The sequence below is a fragment of the Urtica dioica genome, chromosome 11 (assembly GCF_054948205.1).
Source record: "Urtica dioica subsp. dioica isolate 48M chromosome 11, U.dioica_male_clone48M_v1_H2, whole genome shotgun sequence".
Classification (NCBI taxonomy): Eukaryota; Viridiplantae; Streptophyta; class Magnoliopsida; order Rosales; family Urticaceae; genus Urtica; species Urtica dioica.
The window spans coordinates 3,737,351-3,755,858 of NC_142766.1; the positions used below are offsets into that span (position 1 = coordinate 3,737,351).

The 18,508-nt window shown below is 38.1% G+C and overlaps 1 protein-coding gene across 3 annotated transcripts; it reads right to left on the minus strand.

Moving 5' to 3' along the window:
* Positions 1-7,025: 7,025 nt before the first annotated feature.
* REV3 (recovery protein 3) lies at positions 7,026-18,176 on the minus strand. Of its 3 annotated transcripts, none has more exons than XM_089629763.1 (24): positions 17,977-18,176; positions 17,687-17,769; positions 17,376-17,433; positions 17,174-17,223; positions 16,950-17,062; positions 16,662-16,704; positions 16,374-16,442; positions 16,010-16,165; positions 15,750-15,885; positions 15,565-15,656; positions 15,079-15,486; positions 13,595-14,927; positions 12,614-12,835; positions 12,479-12,532; positions 12,056-12,405; positions 11,608-11,750; positions 10,837-11,410; positions 10,385-10,531; positions 9,995-10,270; positions 9,536-9,643; positions 8,948-9,153; positions 8,508-8,811; positions 7,437-8,057; positions 7,026-7,330 (listed from the first exon to the last, which is right to left on the minus strand). In XM_089629763.1, exons 1-24 carry the CDS (start codon positions 18,074-18,076, stop codon positions 7,157-7,159), a joined length of 5,820 nt encoding a protein of 1,939 aa, XP_089485889.1. In that variant the 5' UTR covers positions 18,077-18,176; the 3' UTR covers positions 7,026-7,156. The 3 variants fall into 3 exon arrangements, with proteins under 3 accessions (XP_089485889.1, XP_089485887.1, XP_089485886.1); XM_089629761.1 differs by having other exon boundaries at positions 12,614-12,832; positions 17,370-17,433; XM_089629760.1 differs by having other exon boundaries at positions 17,370-17,433.
* Positions 18,177-18,508: the final 332 nt, after the last annotated feature.

Below are 18,508 nucleotides of genomic sequence, written 5' to 3' on the forward strand. Positions count from 1 at the left end.
AACTATTAAATCTGAATTAACAAAATATATCAACATTAACAATAATGAACAACGTAACAATAACGACTAACTAAGAATTAGATCAAACAAGCAATAAATAATAAAAAATTAATTACATTTAGATCAAATTAATTATTAATTACATCTAAATCAACAAAATAAAGATTTAAATTCGAATTAAAAAAAAAACAGTTTAAAGATTGTATTTAATGGGTTTTTATTATTATGATTATTATTATTTGTTGAAAAGTCAATTTGTTATTGATTTGGTTCCGTGCCATGAATCTTGCTGCCTAATTAATGTATGTGATAATGATATAAAAATGGGTATCAAACTATCAATTCAATATTAAAGACCAAGACCCACGTTTCCAACTTTCCATTCCTTTCCACTTCCCAAAATTGTTAAAAAAAAAATCATTAAAAAATGATACCACTTGCTTCAAAAAAAAATATCATTACAAAATGAAACCAAACTTTCTTTTATCGGAATCTACACGTTGCCATCTTCCTCTTATTGTTTCTATCTTCCTCTTTTTTTACAAAAAAAAAAAAAAAAAAAAAAAAAAAAAAAAAAACTCCATCTTCCGCATTTCATTTTTTTTACAGATCTGCAAACTTCTTCTCTTCTCCTAAGCTACCAAAAAGAAAGTTTCCAGGTTTTACACATATTTTGATTTTTGAGCAAGTCACACACGGAAGTTCACCAGATTACATAAATAAAAAATTCATAACCCAGATCTATACAGTTACCATGCGGGATAGAGGGAATTGCGCGAGATTTGGGCGAAGTTGGACAACTAAGTGAAGGAAAACGAAAGTTCGGCGCAGGAAGATGAGAGATCTTAGCAGATCTCGCGATGGAAAATGAGAGATTTGCAGAGCTTTTTTCTAAGGATGGTTTTGCAGATCTTGCGATTTGGGTGGTTTTTTTTTTCATTTTTTAACTTCGTTTGGACGAGAAAATGAGGTAACTTAAAACGCGAGATATATGGCGAGATATCGCGAGAAACGGACAATTTTGCGAGTTATTAACATCTCGCTCTCGCACCTAGGCGAGAAACGAGAACTCGCGCGAGATACCCCTATCTCGCGCGTGATTTCAATCCGTGATTATAACATGCGTTTCCATTCTCTCTCCTCATTTTCTTCCTTCACTTCACTCGCTCTTGTTTCTCTTCTTTCTCGATTGTCCGTTCGTCTTCTTCATCGGCGCACGAAAAGAAAAAAAAACCCCACCTTCCCTTTACCGACCCCATTTCTTTCGCCGTCTTCTTCTTCTTCACTCTCATTCACCGACCGAAATGAAGAAGAAATCTGTTCTCTCTACCAAAAAACTCACAAAACCTAGAAGACGTTCGAAACAAGATTCTCATCAAACACCCATAAAAAAACCTTCCGCCTGAAACACATGCAACATCGCGCCGGAGTCCACGAGTGGGTCATGACACCATAGTCGAGAAGAAGGCGACTCATGTGACGAAGAAATCGACGACGGCGAAGAAGAGAAATCCATCAGCTCTGCCAAGGTCTTCTGGAAAACGCCAAAAAACTGAGGATCTTGGATCGTCTAGCTCCTCTGATTTCGACGTCGGAGCATTCGCCATGGCCCCGTGCAAAACAGACCCATGCCGGAAGGTAGGGGCCGTTTAGTTTAGTATTCTAAATTGTTTTTTGTTTTTAAATTTTGTTTTCTGATTCTAATTTTAAATTTAAAAAATAGATTTAGAATTACGTTTCAGAATATTTTAAAATGTTGTTTGGTTATGTTTTACATTCAATTATTTTATAGTTTAATTTAAAATATAAGAGAGATAAAATAGAAAACACATTTTCATTGTTCTCTATTTTCTAAACAAATTTCAAAGAAAAAGAAACATGATTCTAAATATGTTTTCTAAATTATTAACCAAACATGTTTTCTAGTTGTGTTTTCTAAAATTTAGAATTAGAAAACTGAAAACAAGATTAGAATCACAAACCAAACAGGGGCTTAGTTTTTTGTAATTAAGTAAGGATTTTTAGTGTTTTCCATGGATTATGATGGAGATCATGGATGTAGATTGTTGAATTTCGTGACCACTTTGTTAAAATCTGTTGATTTATAACATTGTTTTGTATGAAAATTGTTAGAAATGTGCTATATTTCAGGAATTCAAATCACAAATTTTTTCCAGTTGATAGTATCCTAAACATTGTTGTTTTATTTGGTAGAAATGTGACTTGATAAACTGCATTTTTGTGAATATATAGGTCTGGTTTGTGTTGGTTGTTGGTCTGGTTCGTGTGTTTTTGGTTATTTCATTTCAAAGAATTTCATATGCTCGTTTGTGTACATGTACATATATTGTGTTATTTTTCATTGATTTCGTGATAAATGTTGTCACGAAATCTAGTGATAATAGTTATTTCGTGACACAATGTCGTTTGCATAGTAAAGTACTTCATCGTTTTGTGACAACGTTGTCAAGAACACAGTTGATTTCGTGAAAATATTGATCACAGAATCAAGTGAATTATTAACAAATGTGAGTTAACGAAATTTCAATTTTGTGACAATATGGTGACGAAACAACAATTTTTGTGATAATGTTGTCACCAAATTGACTTGTTTTTGTGATTAATGTCAAGACTTATTGACCTTATTTCTATGATTTAATTTCAGAGTTGGAACGCCATATAGAAGAAGAGGATATCAGAGAGGGATATTCTTTCAAATTCCACAGAAACCTGGATGGTTTTGAGGCCAAGACGAGCATGAACGCGCGTCAGAAAGCTCTATTTTGGAAATCCTAGTTTGGGAAATTCCTAGACATGCCCTTGATCACCAAATCATCCAGGATTGTTAGTCACCTGGTATTAAGATCAGGGTATTTCGACAGGGCTGGTACATCGAATGAGTCTTTGATCATAGAGATTGGTAGACGACAGAGGGAGTTCACGAGGGACCATTTCGCTTCGATCACGAGTTTGAGGTTTGATCTGTATTATAGAGAGTAGCCATAGTATGAGGATGTCGTTTTGAAAGCGTTGTATGATGACACGTTATGCTAGGACGAGTTTTGCCAAAAATATGGCAGCATTCATGCCGTCATTGAGACCAGCAAGGATTGGTCGGACGAGAAGAGAGTGAGGTTTCTTCTCATTCACTTTTTGTACAATGTCCTCCTCACGAACGAGAAAACTCTCAAGTTTCCTACCACAAGCTACATTAAGATGGTGGACGACCCGACGTGTTCGACACCTATTCATGGGGCAACGTCGCATAAGACTTCTTCCTGGAGTCACTGAACAACTTCCTCGCTAAGGCGAAGAACATAGTCGTCGGAAAGAACCTGGATCTCCATCTGTCGGGTTTTTTGATCCCACTCCAAATTTGGAGCTACTAGTGTATCGCCCGATTTTCGAAACTTGAATTTGCTAGAGTATTTAATGATAATGCAACACCATTGATTAGAAAGTGGACTGATGCTGAAGGACGGGTCTTCGAAACCCAGCTCTAAAGAATTCATTTCCAGTAGGTAATAATTTATCAATTCCATAATATTGATTTATAGAACTTTTACTCTTATACTAATCTTTTGTTTTTCAGATCGACTTCAAGCCTATAGGCGGTGAGATCGAATCCTCGTTGGCTATGGTGAAAACCCCCCGATTAGAGAAGAAGAGGAAGGGAAAAGACTATGGAAGCTCATCCTAAAATCACGAGGTAAAATTCTCTGAATTGTAAATAGTGTATGCTTAATGATTGACATCATTTCGTGACTATGTTGTCACTGAATTCATATGGTTCAATAACAACATAGTCATATATCATTTCGTGACAACATAGTAGTCATGAAATTATATTATTTCGTGACAACGTTGTCACTGAATAATACGATTGTGTGGTAGAATTTTACATATTGTTCCTTTTAAATTGCAGATTCGGATCTCGGCATTAGAATCCGATCTCAAGGATTTTTTATCCGAGTTTTCAAAGTGGAGGAAATAGTTGTTGGCCACCGTGCAAATAATGTACGACGATTTGAAAAATGTTATCGCCAACACATTTTCGATAGAGCAGCTTGTGTTGGAGGACAATGCAGACAACCTTTCAGAAGAGGATAAAGAAGAAGAAGAAGAAGAAGAAGAAGAAGAAGAAGAAGAAGAAGAAGAAATGGAGAAGAAGGCAGACTAGGAATAAACCTGTAACGAGAAGATGTCAAGTGAAGAAGAAAAGGTAGAAAAGAAAGAAGGAGATGTGAAGGTGCAAGAAAGTAACTAGGTAGTAGAGATTGAGAAGAAAGAAGACAAAGAAAAAGAGAAGAGTGAAGAAGAAGAAGATCAAAAAGAAGAAAAAGAGGACAAGAAAGAAGAAGAAAAAAGAGGAGAAAGTCGAAAAAGAGGAAAAAGAAAAAGAAGATGGAAAAGAAGAAGAACAATGAAGAAGAAGTAGTGGAGAACCCGAGGATGAGAATGTGTCGATTGAAGAAGAAAAGGATGAGAAGAACAAGGAAGACGATCTCCAAAGTGAAAAAGGAAAACGAAGAAAAAGAGAAGAATTGAAGAAGAAAAAGAAGTTAATGAAGAAGAAAAAGAGAATAATGTAGAAAAAAAGAGAATGAAGAAGAAAAAGAAAAAGATAAGACATAAGAAGAAAAAGAAGAAATTAAAGATAAGTGTTGTCGCACGAAAATGAACAACGATTTAAAACTACGGGCGGTTCGATCCAAGGCCGAACCAAGTGATCGCGCCCGAGCCAAAGTGTGAACTCGAAGGCCGAGTTGCACCCTCCAAACCCAGAGGTGAGTTTTGGAAGGTGTGACCATGCCAAATGTTGGCTGCCTACGTACCCGTGGTCAGGGATCAGGTCAGAACGTAGTTCAATGTGGTGGTTGTGGATATCTTGGACTCGGAGGTTGAGAACTTAAGACTTTAGAGAAGGACCTTGCTCGTGGCTTCTATTGAAGACTTTAGAGAGGTCGCTTGACTCGTAGCTTAGCGTTCTAACTCAAAGGTCAAGAAGCGAGGGAACAGCTTGTGCGTTGTGAATACTCGGGCCTCAGAATTGGAATGCGCTCCCTGTCGTCAATGGGGGTTCTCGGATTTCTGAGCCGAGCTTGGAAAGGGTGAGAGAACTCTGGGAAAGTCACAAGAGAATTGTTTGAGAGTAGAAAGAAGTCCGGCTTGGTGCGGGGCGAGCGCGCAGGCAGGAGGCCTGGCAGAACGCGGGGCGCGCGCGCAGGCAGGAGGACCGGCAGGGCGCAGGGTGCGCGTGCGGGCAGAAGTCTTAGCCGGGTGCGAGGCGCGCGCTTGGGCAGGCGGCCAGGCAGGGGCGCGCCGGTGTGTGTGGAAGAAGGCCCGACAAGCGCCGGGTGCGTGCGGGCAGGAGGCCCGGCAAGGCCAGGCTGCGCGTGCGGGCCGGTGGCCCAACAGCCGCGGGGCGCACGCGGGCAGGGGGGCCCGGTCGAGGGTGCAGGGCGCGCCGTTGGCCCGGTAGGGTGCGCGCGCGCAAGGGAAGGAGGCCTAACCGAGAGAGCAGGTTGCGCGCGCGGGCCGAGGGCGCAGGGTGCACGCGGGCTGGAGGCCCGGCAGGGCGCGCGCGCGCGCGGGCCGGTGGGCCCGCAAGGTGTGCGCGCGCGGGCAGGAGGCCCGGCCGGGGGAGCAGGGCGCGCGTGGGCTGGTGGGGCGCGCGCGTGAACCGACGTTCGGTAGATGATCCGATCGGCGAAGTCCGGCCGGCGCCGTTTGTTTTTATTTTTCCGGTTTCCGGAAAACGACCGGTAACAATAAGAATGAAAAAAGAATGAGATAATAATGAAAAAGAAAGAAAGGAGAAAGAAGAAGAAAGAGAGAAAGACAAGCAAGGAGATAGGATAGAGAAGACAAAAGAAGGACGATGTAAAGAGGACGATCTAAAGAAGAAAAATGATGATGACGAAAGTCAAGCTGATAAACCGCCAGAGGAACACGGGGACCAAAACAAGACTCCTGAGGGCAGTGAGGACCAGGACCGAGAGGAAGCAACTCTGGAATCTAAAACACCCAACTAACAAGGCAATGTGGTTGATGAGGTCAGTTCCTCATTGCTGATGTTGTCATCACCCAAGCAAAAGGTGAAAAGAGTAATAATGATCTCTTTGTCACCTGAAAAGTCTGTTCGGTCAAGGAAGCCCCTGTAGTTTACACGCCTATACATCTGTCGGTTGGGCTTCAGAGGTTCACAAGACCAATTTGGAAGCCATTGGTCTACTCATTGTCCGACCCAATGGACGAACCTTCCGAGGGTGACTTGAACGCCATGGAGAAATGGATTAGAGTTAGGTTGCAAAAAAATGTCAAGAAATGTGTAAGTATCTTTATGAATGAAGGAAATTGATTTTTTTTTAATTAATGACCTGGTTCAGTGTTTGATTTGATCACTAGAATTTGTGACTTAGTTGTCGAGAAATAATTTATTTCCTCGATTATGTTGTCAACAAAAAATCATGTGTTTTAGTGACAACATAGACACGAAATCCAGTGTTTTTGTGGCTATGTAGTCACGAAATAATTGGTTTCCTTGACTGTGTTGTGATAAAAAAAAGTGACAACATCGTCCTGAAATCCATGTTTTCATAACTATGTAGTCACTGAAATATGAAGGTCTTTACAAAAGATCCAGATTATTCTAATTATCACGGGTCGAGGTACAAAAAAGAACAACTAAATCCCTCTTTCCATTTAGGAAAGAGAAAGAGAGAGAGAGAGAGAAACAACGTGTGATTAAGTAGGAGAGATAAAGTGTCGACGTCTGGTGAAACCACGTGACGGTCTCTGGATGAAAGTTGAAAATGAGTTTGCTTCATATTATCTATGGAAGTCGATAATATTTATATATATATATAAAAAACTAATTCAGTAATAGTAACAAATTACTTGTTTTTTTCGTCTTTTTTGGTAACAATTTTTTTAAATAGAAACTATATATTATATTAATAATATGGGGGATTTACAATTTTTCTGGCAACTTACACCGAGTATTTACTTAGTCAGGTCAGGTGTAATGCAAAACTAGAGTTTGATTTACATAAATTCAAGCTTACAGTTGCATGTATTACAGTAATATATACACAACAACAATTTTATGTCGATTAAAACCACTCGACCATACATTTGGGGTATTTTATGTCGATTAAAACCACTCGACCATACATTTGGGGTACAAACCTTTATCCACAGCAACAGAGGATAGGCCCTGAAGTTCTTTCTGAACCTTGCACCGCTCATAAAACACAGCGCAGGCAAGCGAATTGCACTTCACTCCGCTTTCTACGATCCAGTCCCCGCCGCCACAATGCCGACATATCTACATTCCCCAAATTTTTATTAAACATGTCACTGATTCATCTGTAACTTCCTGACTGAGTTAAAAAAATTGATAATAATAAAAAATAAAAACCAAAACTACATACAGCAGCAAGATGTTGCATCTCTCTCTCCAGCTTCGAGGTTCTTCCGACCACAGTGATCACGGCAGCGGTTTCGTTCTGGGAACATTGCTTACACAGATGTGTGGATGCTTCGACCAACTCGCCGCACAAAAAACAATGCCTGGAGAGATAGTAATAGTCGATTCGGGTTCTCAGCGGGTTCGATGATGCACCGATGGGGCGTTTCCCAAGCGCTTCCCTAACCGTGCGAGGCATCTCCAAGAACCACTTGTGGAGGTCCGCTCCAACAAGTCCGAAGACTCGTTGAAGTGCGGGGATTATTTGCTTGGTGATGTAATAGAGATCGTTGAGTCTGTAGGGCGACCCGAGGGCCAGGAGTTCCAACGGATCCACGACCATGTCAACAAGTCGAGCCCCGGGCTGGCCGTGAACGACAACGTAAGGGATGCGGTCTCCATATCGAGGCTCAGCTCTCGGGTCGGCCCTCATTGCTTTGGAAGCCACTATCGCAGCTGGTGGGAGTGACGAGGAATCCCTCGTGCTGTAACTGCCTAACCGAACTTCCTTTGCGAAAACAAAATCCTGAAGAGACACTCTTCCTGACAGGATCCGCTTCCATTGGCGCTGCAAATACCCTTTCACCTACCGAAATATGATGAAATAATCAACTAAGAAGAGATCTTATGATAAATGAGCTAAAGAAATAACACATTGAGCAATTAAAGAAAGGAATTTTCGGCAAAAGAAGCCCTGAACTTGTCGAGTAGGTAACTTTGGTCCTAAGAGTAATGTTTTTGGCTTTCACCTCTCCGAACTCTTGATTTTTGGCATATGTAGCCCATCAATTAACTTTCTTTCATGTTTCCAACGGAAAGTTACTCATCATATACAAAACTTTCTTTCGGAACGTGCACATTTTCAACAAAAAAAATATTGACGCAGTAGAGGGACTACAAATGCCAAATCAAGTGTCTAGGGAGCTGAATCCAAGGATAAAAAAAAATACTAAAGATAAAGTGTCTATACTTAAGCAAAAAAATGTAATTAAATAAATTTAAAAAAAAAAAAGTATAGCGGGAAAACAGCCTGTACCTCAGAAATGTCTTGGCATTCAAAAAAGATTCTCAAAGACTGCTCCATTGTTCTAGAAACTGCCCTACACGTATCCCTACGAACTGTCTCAATTCCTTTGGCATCAAAAACCGGTTCCTTTTGATTGGGACTCTCGTAGCTATAACCAACATACCGCTTCTTAGTAAGCAGGACGCAAGGATGATAAACCTTTTCCATTTTGAGAACAACTGGGTTTGGATTCATTGCAGTGATTTCAGAGGCAATCTCATTCCCAATTCTAAATGCATCTTCAACAGAGCGCCCTTTAAGGAGGACAAACATGCTGAAATAAACCACACAAAAAAAATACATGACACAGATGATATTGAAATATTGCAAAAAAAAAAAAAAAAAAAAAAAAAGCTAAATGGCCAACTCCTGAAAATCTCGCATGAAAAGAAATATAAAATAAATGATACCTGTCAGTGTCACCATAAATAATTCTGCCCTTCCACTTTTCCTGAGAATTTACATATGAAATAGCCCTTTCCAGTGTTCTACGACCACATTGAACGATACTGTCTGCCAGCTCTGCACAAGGCATGCGACCGCTAAACCCAGCAGCAGTATAACCATATGTCACATTTGCTATAAGTTTCAAAGCCAGCTGCCTTGCATTGAATATCTGCATAATTGAAATGTGATATGTATAATGATCGTAGATATTATTGCACGCATGGAGTAATAAAAATAAATTGGGACGTAATGAATTAGCTCAACTTATTCCAGATTAACAGGACATTGATGCGACTGTATAATATTGCTGTTTACAGAAAGAAGACTTCTAGATGGGCTATGCAAAAGATTAAACAATAAAAGGTTATCGCATTTTTTTTTATTTATTGACGGATTGGGCTACAGCAATTTGTGTAACAGATTGTTCGGTTTTGGTACTCCATTTGTCCACAATCAAATTTAAAAATAAAAAATAAAAATAAAATAAAATAAAATAAAAATAGAGAGCCCTAAAGTATCTTACGAAAAAAAAAAGTAGGACACAAACATACCCTGTGAAGAACTTGCTGTGAAAGAGACAACTTCTTCATCGCTTGCTTCACCATTATCCTAGTTGACAATATTTCTTCTAACAAGCGAGGCAGTACACCTTTACGAACCTGTGCACCGAGAAACAAATTTACGTACTTCTCTCACGGCTTTCTCAACTTGTGATGTGAGAATTTTCCATTATATTGCTGATTTTTTAAACGCCATGAATTATTATGTTAAGACTAGACTATGAAGAATAAAAGAAATAAGGAAATAAGTAAGGATCTGGAGGTAACGAAATGAAGAATTATCTATCTAAATGACCTTATTAATCATGCAAGCTGGTTTGTGGGTATTGTTATATTTTCTCCAAGTATAATTTCCAAGCTGGTTATAAAAAGACGTTTGTGGGTATTGTTTTATTTTCTCCAAGTATAATTTCCATTCTATACAATTAGCTAAGAAATTAGAAAAAGCACCTTTGACGGGACATACATAACACCATTAGGAGTGAGCAGATTTTGATCTTTCATCTCACATAAATTATGTGGATCTGGTGAAAAGGTAGTAACACCAAGTACATTTTCCTTTGAAGGAGAAATGTTTCCGACGCATGTAGAATAGCACAGGTTGTATGCAATGATCATTGATGGATAAAGTGACTGAAAATCCAAAACAACTACAGGGTCTGCGTAAAAATTAGACTCCGGTTCCATTACAAGAGGAATGCATTCCATTGCAGGTTGAGAGGCGACCTAAACATGATAGGTAAGGGAGAAGGAAGGTTAAAAACTAGAGGAATGAAAGAGAATGTATTCAGTCATAATAAAAAATACCAAAAAACAAAAATAGGCTGATGCAGTTCAAACCTGCTGACTCCCAGGTGAAATGGAAAGATAGTTCTGTGTATGTGCCAATCTCAAATACATAGACTCAACACGATATTGTGAACCTCGGGAGAGAACTGAAAAGAAGTCAATTCCGAACACACGTGCAAGTTCTGATGTCCGATTTATCTGCAAAAGCACTTGTGTGTATGATGAAATAGGGAGAGAGACTAACATCCATGCTTAAACAGACTACTATATAAACAAGGAAAAGGTTATTCCAAAAGATTGTTTTTCTAATAAACAAGGAGAACCGCGGAAATTGCTACAAGTGTGAAGTTGTACCATCCAAAAAGGAAAAATAACTTAAACCCCTTCATTCTTCACTTACCAGCATGAGAATATGATCTAAATTTCACAATCACTTCCTAAACTAAAAGGCCAAAACATCTACAATGAAATACCCTTCGTAGGGTTAGGGGATCATGACGTACCATATCAAGTTGAGTCATCAGCTCAAGGTTCAATTCTGCTTTGCTTTTCACATATTCAACACACCGATATCTTGCTCGTGCAGTGCCACTCGAAAACCATTTTGTCAGAGTTCTGTAAGGTATACACGGGATTTTTCGCCTCAGCACAGCCTCAGCAACAGCTTCTATTGTATACATATTAAGGTTAAGTTCGCCACGCATAAGTCTCCAAATATTTAGGACGATTCTACCACCAACATGAACACCGCTAGCATGAGTTCGTCCCCACTCATCTGTGATTACTGTATCTTCCAGTAGAGCAGGATCAGAACACGTGTCATCGAATCTCTTGATAGGAATTTCGGCATCTCCAGAAGCTATCTTAGTTTCAGGCGGTGTGCGAGATATACTATTGAGTAAACCTACACCAAGATTTGAAGCTCGTTCGGCCAAAAATCCAAGTGAACTTCCTTGAACATCCCAGCCCATTAAAATATCTGGGTCGAGTGAGCATATGAACTTTATAAAGTGATCAAACAAGGACTTCTCCTCACGAAAAATCAACACATTGCATCCAGTAACTCCATTGAGATTCCTACAAGTACATAGATAAGAATTAAAACTGTTTTAGAATGCATTCATCAGAATGTTTACTTTTAACAATTCAAATGCCAGCATCAAACAAATATACTATGAGAGTATCAAACAGCGTAGACCAATGAAGTGCAAACAGTTCAAGTAGTAGGGTTCCTGTTGTTCCTTATAAAAATTAGAGGCCAGTTTCATTCATACCTCTTAGAGGCTTCAGCTTCATCATGCAAAAGCACATGGACTTCTGCATCATAACCACTATCATTCTGGATAGCAAGAGAAATAATATTGATTGCATCAAATCGAGGATCTGGTTGAAGATCTCCCCTGGAGGCTGCTTGAATCTGCCTCCAATGTCACATATAAGTTGCATCAATGTCAATTGCCTATCATATTTCATACTAAACAAGCTTCTTGAGCAAATCTAAATTACTAGAAGGTTTTTTTTTTCTTTTTTTTTTAAATGGTTACTAGTAAAATAAGGCATCAATTTATGAACGGGATACACAAATTTTTTTACTCATACAACACCTGAAATCTACAATTTTGACTTAGAAAACGAAGATTAAAAAATGTAAAAATCTATTCCTTGCTGTAATTTTAAGAGAAAAAATATAAACAAAGATACTGAAAACTAAGCTAAACACACCTCAATGCTCAACAAGGTTAGTTGCTGTCCACCCCCAACACTTGCAGGGTCGCGAAATCCAGTTTGACTAAGAGGGGTTGCCTTTGATTTCCCATCTGGCCCTGAAATCTGAGAAATATCTTGTGACCAATCAGAAAAGGCTTTACCTTGTATAGAATCCCCTTTTTTCTGCTTTATTGCTGTCTCTTTGTTACAGTTGACCTTTCCCATTGTAGAAATGATGTCACAGTTTCCTAATGATCCTTGTGGCTGAATACGTTGTTCATGACATATATACCTAGATTCAGGAGACAGCTTGTTGAAGTCATCAATTGAAGAACATGGTGGATCAGTCACAGTTCTAGAGCTCCCTGAAAGTTTTACATCGTCTTTTCAGAAGTCATAATCTATAAGCCAATGAAGGAAATTGAAGAAGTGATTTACCGTTTTCAGACGAAGACTTTGTCAATACCATGGTGTCCTCTTCAGAAGTACCAACTAACAACAAAAAGCAGATTCAGATTCAGATTGTAAAAGCTAATAACTATACAAGGAAGATCAAACCTAATAATTCATTACCAGTTGACAGCCATTTTTTTACACTATCTGCAGTAGGTGGCAATATTATTGGTGACAAGATATACAAGTATGAACCATCGTTTTGATAGACAGTTGGGACGCCAATAGCTGCTTCTTGTTGCAACGTAATGCCACTATCTGTCATGCCCACATTCTGACAATTTTGCTCTTTTTGACGGTTATCTGTGAAGAATGGGAGACAATCATCCAAAGGTCTCCCTTCTGAAAAATATGATTAGTCAAAATAAGATCAAAACAATAACAAATTTCCAAGAAAAGGTACTTGAGAACTTCAAGCTGCAATGCCATACCAATTAAGAAAGAATTCTTTGGATGTATATACAGTTTTATTCGATGAAAAAAAGTTTACAACGATCACGGTAAGAAAGGATAAACTTAATAAAAGCAAAGCATTACGAAAACAAAACCATTCTTGAACTATATCGAGTATCGAATATCTTTGTTGGTGTTTATCATTCTGCATCCACAAAACTTACCAAACTCTTAATCTTATCCCCAAGTATTTTAGACGTCATCTTGACTATATTTTCCATTTATGGTCAAATCCCCATGAGGTTTATATCCAAAGTTTGAAAAATTGCTCCGCTACACATCCCAACCATGGCTGTGTTTTCTTTGTGTCCGTATTTTACTTCAAACTTAAGTATTCATTGCAGGGTAATGTAAATAGCTACTTTCCAACAAAAGTAAAAGAGAAGAAAACCATAAATGCTAAAATATGAGAATATATGCAAATCCCAACGATGTAACTTAAACTGGTAGTAATGGTAGTGCCAAAGAAACAGATAACAAAATAGTACCAATGAGATACCCATCTTATATGAGGATTCATGCACAATTAGCAAGTTTTTTGTTTTTTTTTTTTTTTTTCTACGAAGCACACCTAACAGAAGAGTAAGCACTTTATCAAACGACTTCTCTCTAATATAAATACTGAATGAAGTAGAACAAGAAAAAAACCTGATGCGCTTTCATAAGATTTCTTATCTGAACGTGGATCATAGGAGATAATAGGACAAGACGAAGCTCTTGTAAAGGTCCCATCTATCCAATCGGCAGTAGTTATGTCCTTATCTTGTAGATTGGTTGTATTCGATGGGGCTTCCACTCCCTGATATTGCCCACTGTTTAACTTACTTTGTGATGTCCTAGAGAACATTTCAGGTGCCCTAACCCTAGAAAATTGACTAGTACTGCCGGTTTCCCCACCCAATTTGTCATTCCCAACAGGACTTTGAGAATATCTCACAGCATCAACATTTATTAAATCCAATGCCTCGTCAGGCGTCTTATTCTCATGATCGGATTTCAAAAACTGAAGACCTGGTTCTTGCCCAGTTTTGCAGGGACTAATAGAAGCTTCATAACCGATATTTTTAGGGTCACCAAGCAAAGATCTCAGATAGGCATCTGAGTAATCTGATCCTCCACTCTCAACAACAGAACTTTTATGTGAACAATTCTTCGGAACACCAGGTGAACAACCATCTAGCGATCTCTCACTTCTGGACAAAAGAGGACCTTTCCCATCCAAAAGAGGACCTCTCATATTCGTATCTTCTCTTTGCTTCACTTTTAAAGGAACCTTTTCTACCCCACTGGAGCAACAATGAACTGAGTCAACTCGGTATTTTCGCTTCTTCCTCATCAGGTCCCGTACAGAACATTCAACTAGTGGGCTTATTTCTTTTACATTTTTCAAGGAAGATCTTTCATTTCCATCATTAGATGGAGATATAGGCTTTGCACCATTAGTTTCTTGTTCATTTGCTAAATTTTGGTTTGTTGAAAGAGGTAAAGGACCCCACAACTTTTTTTTCCTTTTGTGTGTATAAGCAAAGCTTGAGCGAGAACCCTCAACTTCCTTAACCTCGAGAGAATCCTCTAAAAGTGGGTATTCACTAGCCTTGTCAATTTTATCAAGCTCTATTTTGGACAGATCTTCAACTGACCTATCAGGAGTAACTTCTAAATCATTTTCCACACCATTCTCTTGGTGTGTAATTCTCTGGGATGAACCAGGAGAATTCTCATTTGCTGGCAAGTTATCTCTCTCGCTTGCATCCTTTGAGATTATAAAATCCTGAATTGTATCAAGGATTTCCTGACATTCCTTTTGAGATTCACTCTCATAATTCGTATTAGCTCTCTCCAACACTTCTTCAATCGTGTTTTTCGGCAAGAAAGGACTTAAAATGGTCTCGCGAAGAAGTTCATCGTCAGAGTTTATGTCATCCTCTGCCTGAGAACTGGCCAACCACTTTAGAAGAGTCATTGCTTCCTTATCTGCAGCCTGAAAGACTAAGTTAACAAAACAAGTAATGAAAACGGCATTAAGCTAAATTCTTATTTTAACGGGAACGATTAAAAAAAATATATATATATTTCTCAAAAACCTGCCATGATAAGGATAGGAATAGTAATGCAAAGCCGTAATGAAGTACCTTTTCATCAAATCTCTCAATAGTTTGAGATAATCCAAGTTCGTCATTGCATGATACATTTGCAACGCTCTCTGTAGATGAGATTACTTTTTCTTCCTCCTGTGATGGAAGAGATACAGGTAGGACCTTTTCCTTTAGGCACTTTGATTCTGAACCAGCATTGTGCAAAACATATTCAAGTGTGATTAATTTCCTCTCCCTTTCGGATGACAACGCTAAATTTACCGGCTTTGTATCTTTATCAGAAGGGGTTAAACACACGGGACTTTCGACTTCGTTATGAAGTCCATTGACTTTCATAAAATAATCTGGATTACTTGAGAGAATTTTTAGAACATCTTGTGGCAGCGGTTTGCTAGGATCAGAGAGGAGGTCAATCGCTTGCATCCCAGTCCTTTCATACTCCTCCTAAATGACTCAACAGAAAGAAAAAAAATGTTAGAAATTATAACACTAATCAAAAGCAGATCAATAAGCTAGGCATACCTCCCAAATAGGAACAAGTGACTGAACCATTTTCATGTCTGAACGCGTTTGTGATAAGGATGTATATGTTCTGCTCTGCTGATTCAGAATCTCTGTAAAATCACAGATGCTATATAAATAGTAACGAAAGCTGAATGGTAACACAGATAGATTACACAGCTTAACTCTATTAAGCATAAACTAACCATCGGCAGTAGAATCTCCTTCAAGATGACAAAGACTTTGGCGTTTTGTGGAGCTAATACCCGGGTTCCAATCAGCTGGAATTGTAGAAGATATCCAAACAGGTGAATCTGAAGCTGAATTCCCACTTATGTCTGCCTAAGCAAAACATAGAAAACAACGAAACATTATTGCGGAAACAGAAACTCGCAAATCTAGTCCGGAATGTGAATAAAAAAAAAATAGAAACAGATCTTCCCAAAGCTCAAGTGATACAACTGACCTGGGAATCGGGGTCCTGGCAGATTAAGGGATTCTTGTCCTGCCTGGATTGTTCAGCGTGGACATATTTCTTTGGAGAGAAAACATCCGGTACAGGGTCACGAAATTTCACCTTAGATAGATGTACATGACCCATTCCGTATAGATTGTAGTCAACCTATCAAATGCATGAGCACATTTTAAGCAATCCGAAAAAGACCAGAAATTACAAAGCAAAGTAGCAATACGAGGATAAAAATAAAAAAGGGAAAAGAACAAAAAGAGGTATATTAATTTGAGAATGATAAGCAAAACAAAAACAAATGGACAGCGACTGCAATACTTCTTACAGAAACAGTAGTAATTAAATCACTAAAGAAATTTACCAAAAATTGGAGAATATAGGGAATGTGGGCTTCATATGGTTGCAAACATTTACCAAGGACTCCGCCGCTCTGGAAAGTAATATAAGTATGAAAAGACTAAACTACCTGATGGATCAGAAATATATATATATACATATATGAAAGTAATATAAGTATGAAAAGACTAAACTACCTGATGGATCAGAAATATATATATATACATATATATATATATATATATATATATATATATATCTGAATAGATTAATAAATTAAAAATAGACAAATGCTTGGTATAAAGATTTCTACCAGAAGTAAATTAGCAGCACGAGAGACGTCTTGTGGGTAGTACCTTATGTTTAGTCAAGGTGTTCAAAGTTATGCTCACAGGACCTTAGGAAAAATTATCAATTATTTTCATTTTATTTTATATGTGAAATCCTACCCACCACAAAAGGTTCTAAGAGACACCAGAGATGGTTCCGCTCCTAGGATAGTAACTTATGACCTTTGCCTAAGTGAATACACATTAGTTCCATTTCCTTGCCCCTAAACATTTGCCCTGGGCAAGAAAAAATAACAACAAAAAAAGGATACAGATATATCTGCACAAATAGTTCCTCTGATGAATGATAACCGTAAAACTTTTTTCCCCGGACAAGGCTGCAACGATGAACATACTGCCGCTTTGATGAGGCTTTACTTTTATGCTGGAAGGTATCAAACATAATATACAAACACCCAGCACAACACATGTGAGAAATCAATAGAAAGATACAAGTCTCTAGCACAGAACACAAACTGATGGCCTTTAGCAATACCTGTAAGGCTTTCTCTACAGCTAGAGATATCTTGTGTGTGTATGCATCGCCTGAAAAACAAAACAGTATGAAATAAAATACTACTTAAGAAATTGAGTTAATATTCATCAAAATAGTTGGCAATCACATGGAAAAAACATAGATCTAGAAAAAAAGCTTTAAAAAAAATATACCACTAATCCAAACGTATCCCAACCTATACCTTTGTCTTGAGATTGAATAGGTAGATCAGCACATGGCACGTACAAATACGGTAAAACCTATACCCCAAAAAAGAAAGTCAACAATCAGCCTTAAATTAACCCAAAAGAGAACAACTAACAACCCAACTCTTGTAACACAATGGACACTGAAATCTGTAGGATGCTACATATCATACACCAAAGCCGAGAAGTTCAACGACGACTAAAGTGAGATGGCAAAATATGAAGAAAAATAAAATGAACTTCAATTCATCAATTATTATTTTTATTTTATTTTTTTGCTTGACAATTCATAAATAATTGAACTTACTCGATGGATGTGTAAGCAAGTTTTCTGACCAGCCGGAGTGGAACCGTAGATCCGTATAACTGGAACTTCATTCACTTTTCCGCCTAATCGAAAATTCCACGGAATCAATTATCAGATACACTTTATTCAAACGAAATGAACTGTGATGAGACTGAACCCTAAACCCCCAGCAAAAGCAAATTGGTAGCGAAGAAAACCCAACCGGGAGAAACAAACAACGAGAGTTGACAAAAGCGAGGAATGAAGAAGCTCAGTTCGAGCAGAGAGATAGAACGAGGTCGTTTTCGTACCGTGGAAGCTACTGTACGAGATATCGAGGCCTGGAATCGGCGACGCCATGTAGTGGTCGAGGGAAACAATTCGGAGGCTGAAAATTTCCGAATTCGTCATGGAATTGGGAAATTGGGTTTAGAAAGCGCTCCGTGACTGTATATTTAGGATTAAACCGCGAAATAATTTGAGTGAGAAGCGGTTTCGAAAGAGAAAAAAAAAAAGCTTGTCTGGTACTCTTTATTCCATAGGTAGCTACGTTAATTAAAAATTTAAAATAAGGGAAAATGACAAAGGTCCTTTTGGCATAGATTTATTTTAAAAAAAAATGTTTTTAATTTCTATTTTTTTAAAAAAATTGTTTTTTTTAAATTGACAGGTGTTTGGTAAACTGTTTATAAAACAGTTATTGTTGGTAACAAAAATTAATTTAGCGTTTGATAAAATAAATATATTATGGTCAAAAAACTAAAACAGACATGTTCTTAAAAATTAAATAATAATTATTAATATGCTTATTTATATGCATATATATGAATTATAATTACAAAC

Bases quoted from the DNA above. Each gene is read 5' to 3' on its own strand.
- REV3 (XM_089629760.1), bottom strand. From the start codon at position 18,076: ATGACGAATTCGGAAATTTTCAGCCTCCGAATTGTTTCCCTCGACCAC. The intron at 17,770-17,976 runs GTACGAAAACGA...ATTTTCGATTAG, and splicing joins CTCGTACAGTAGCTTCCACG to GCGGAAAAGTGAATGAAGTT. The intron at 10,271-10,384 runs GTTTGAACTGCA...TATCATGTTTAG, and splicing joins TTTCACCTGGGAGTCAGCAG to GTCGCCTCTCAACCTGCAAT.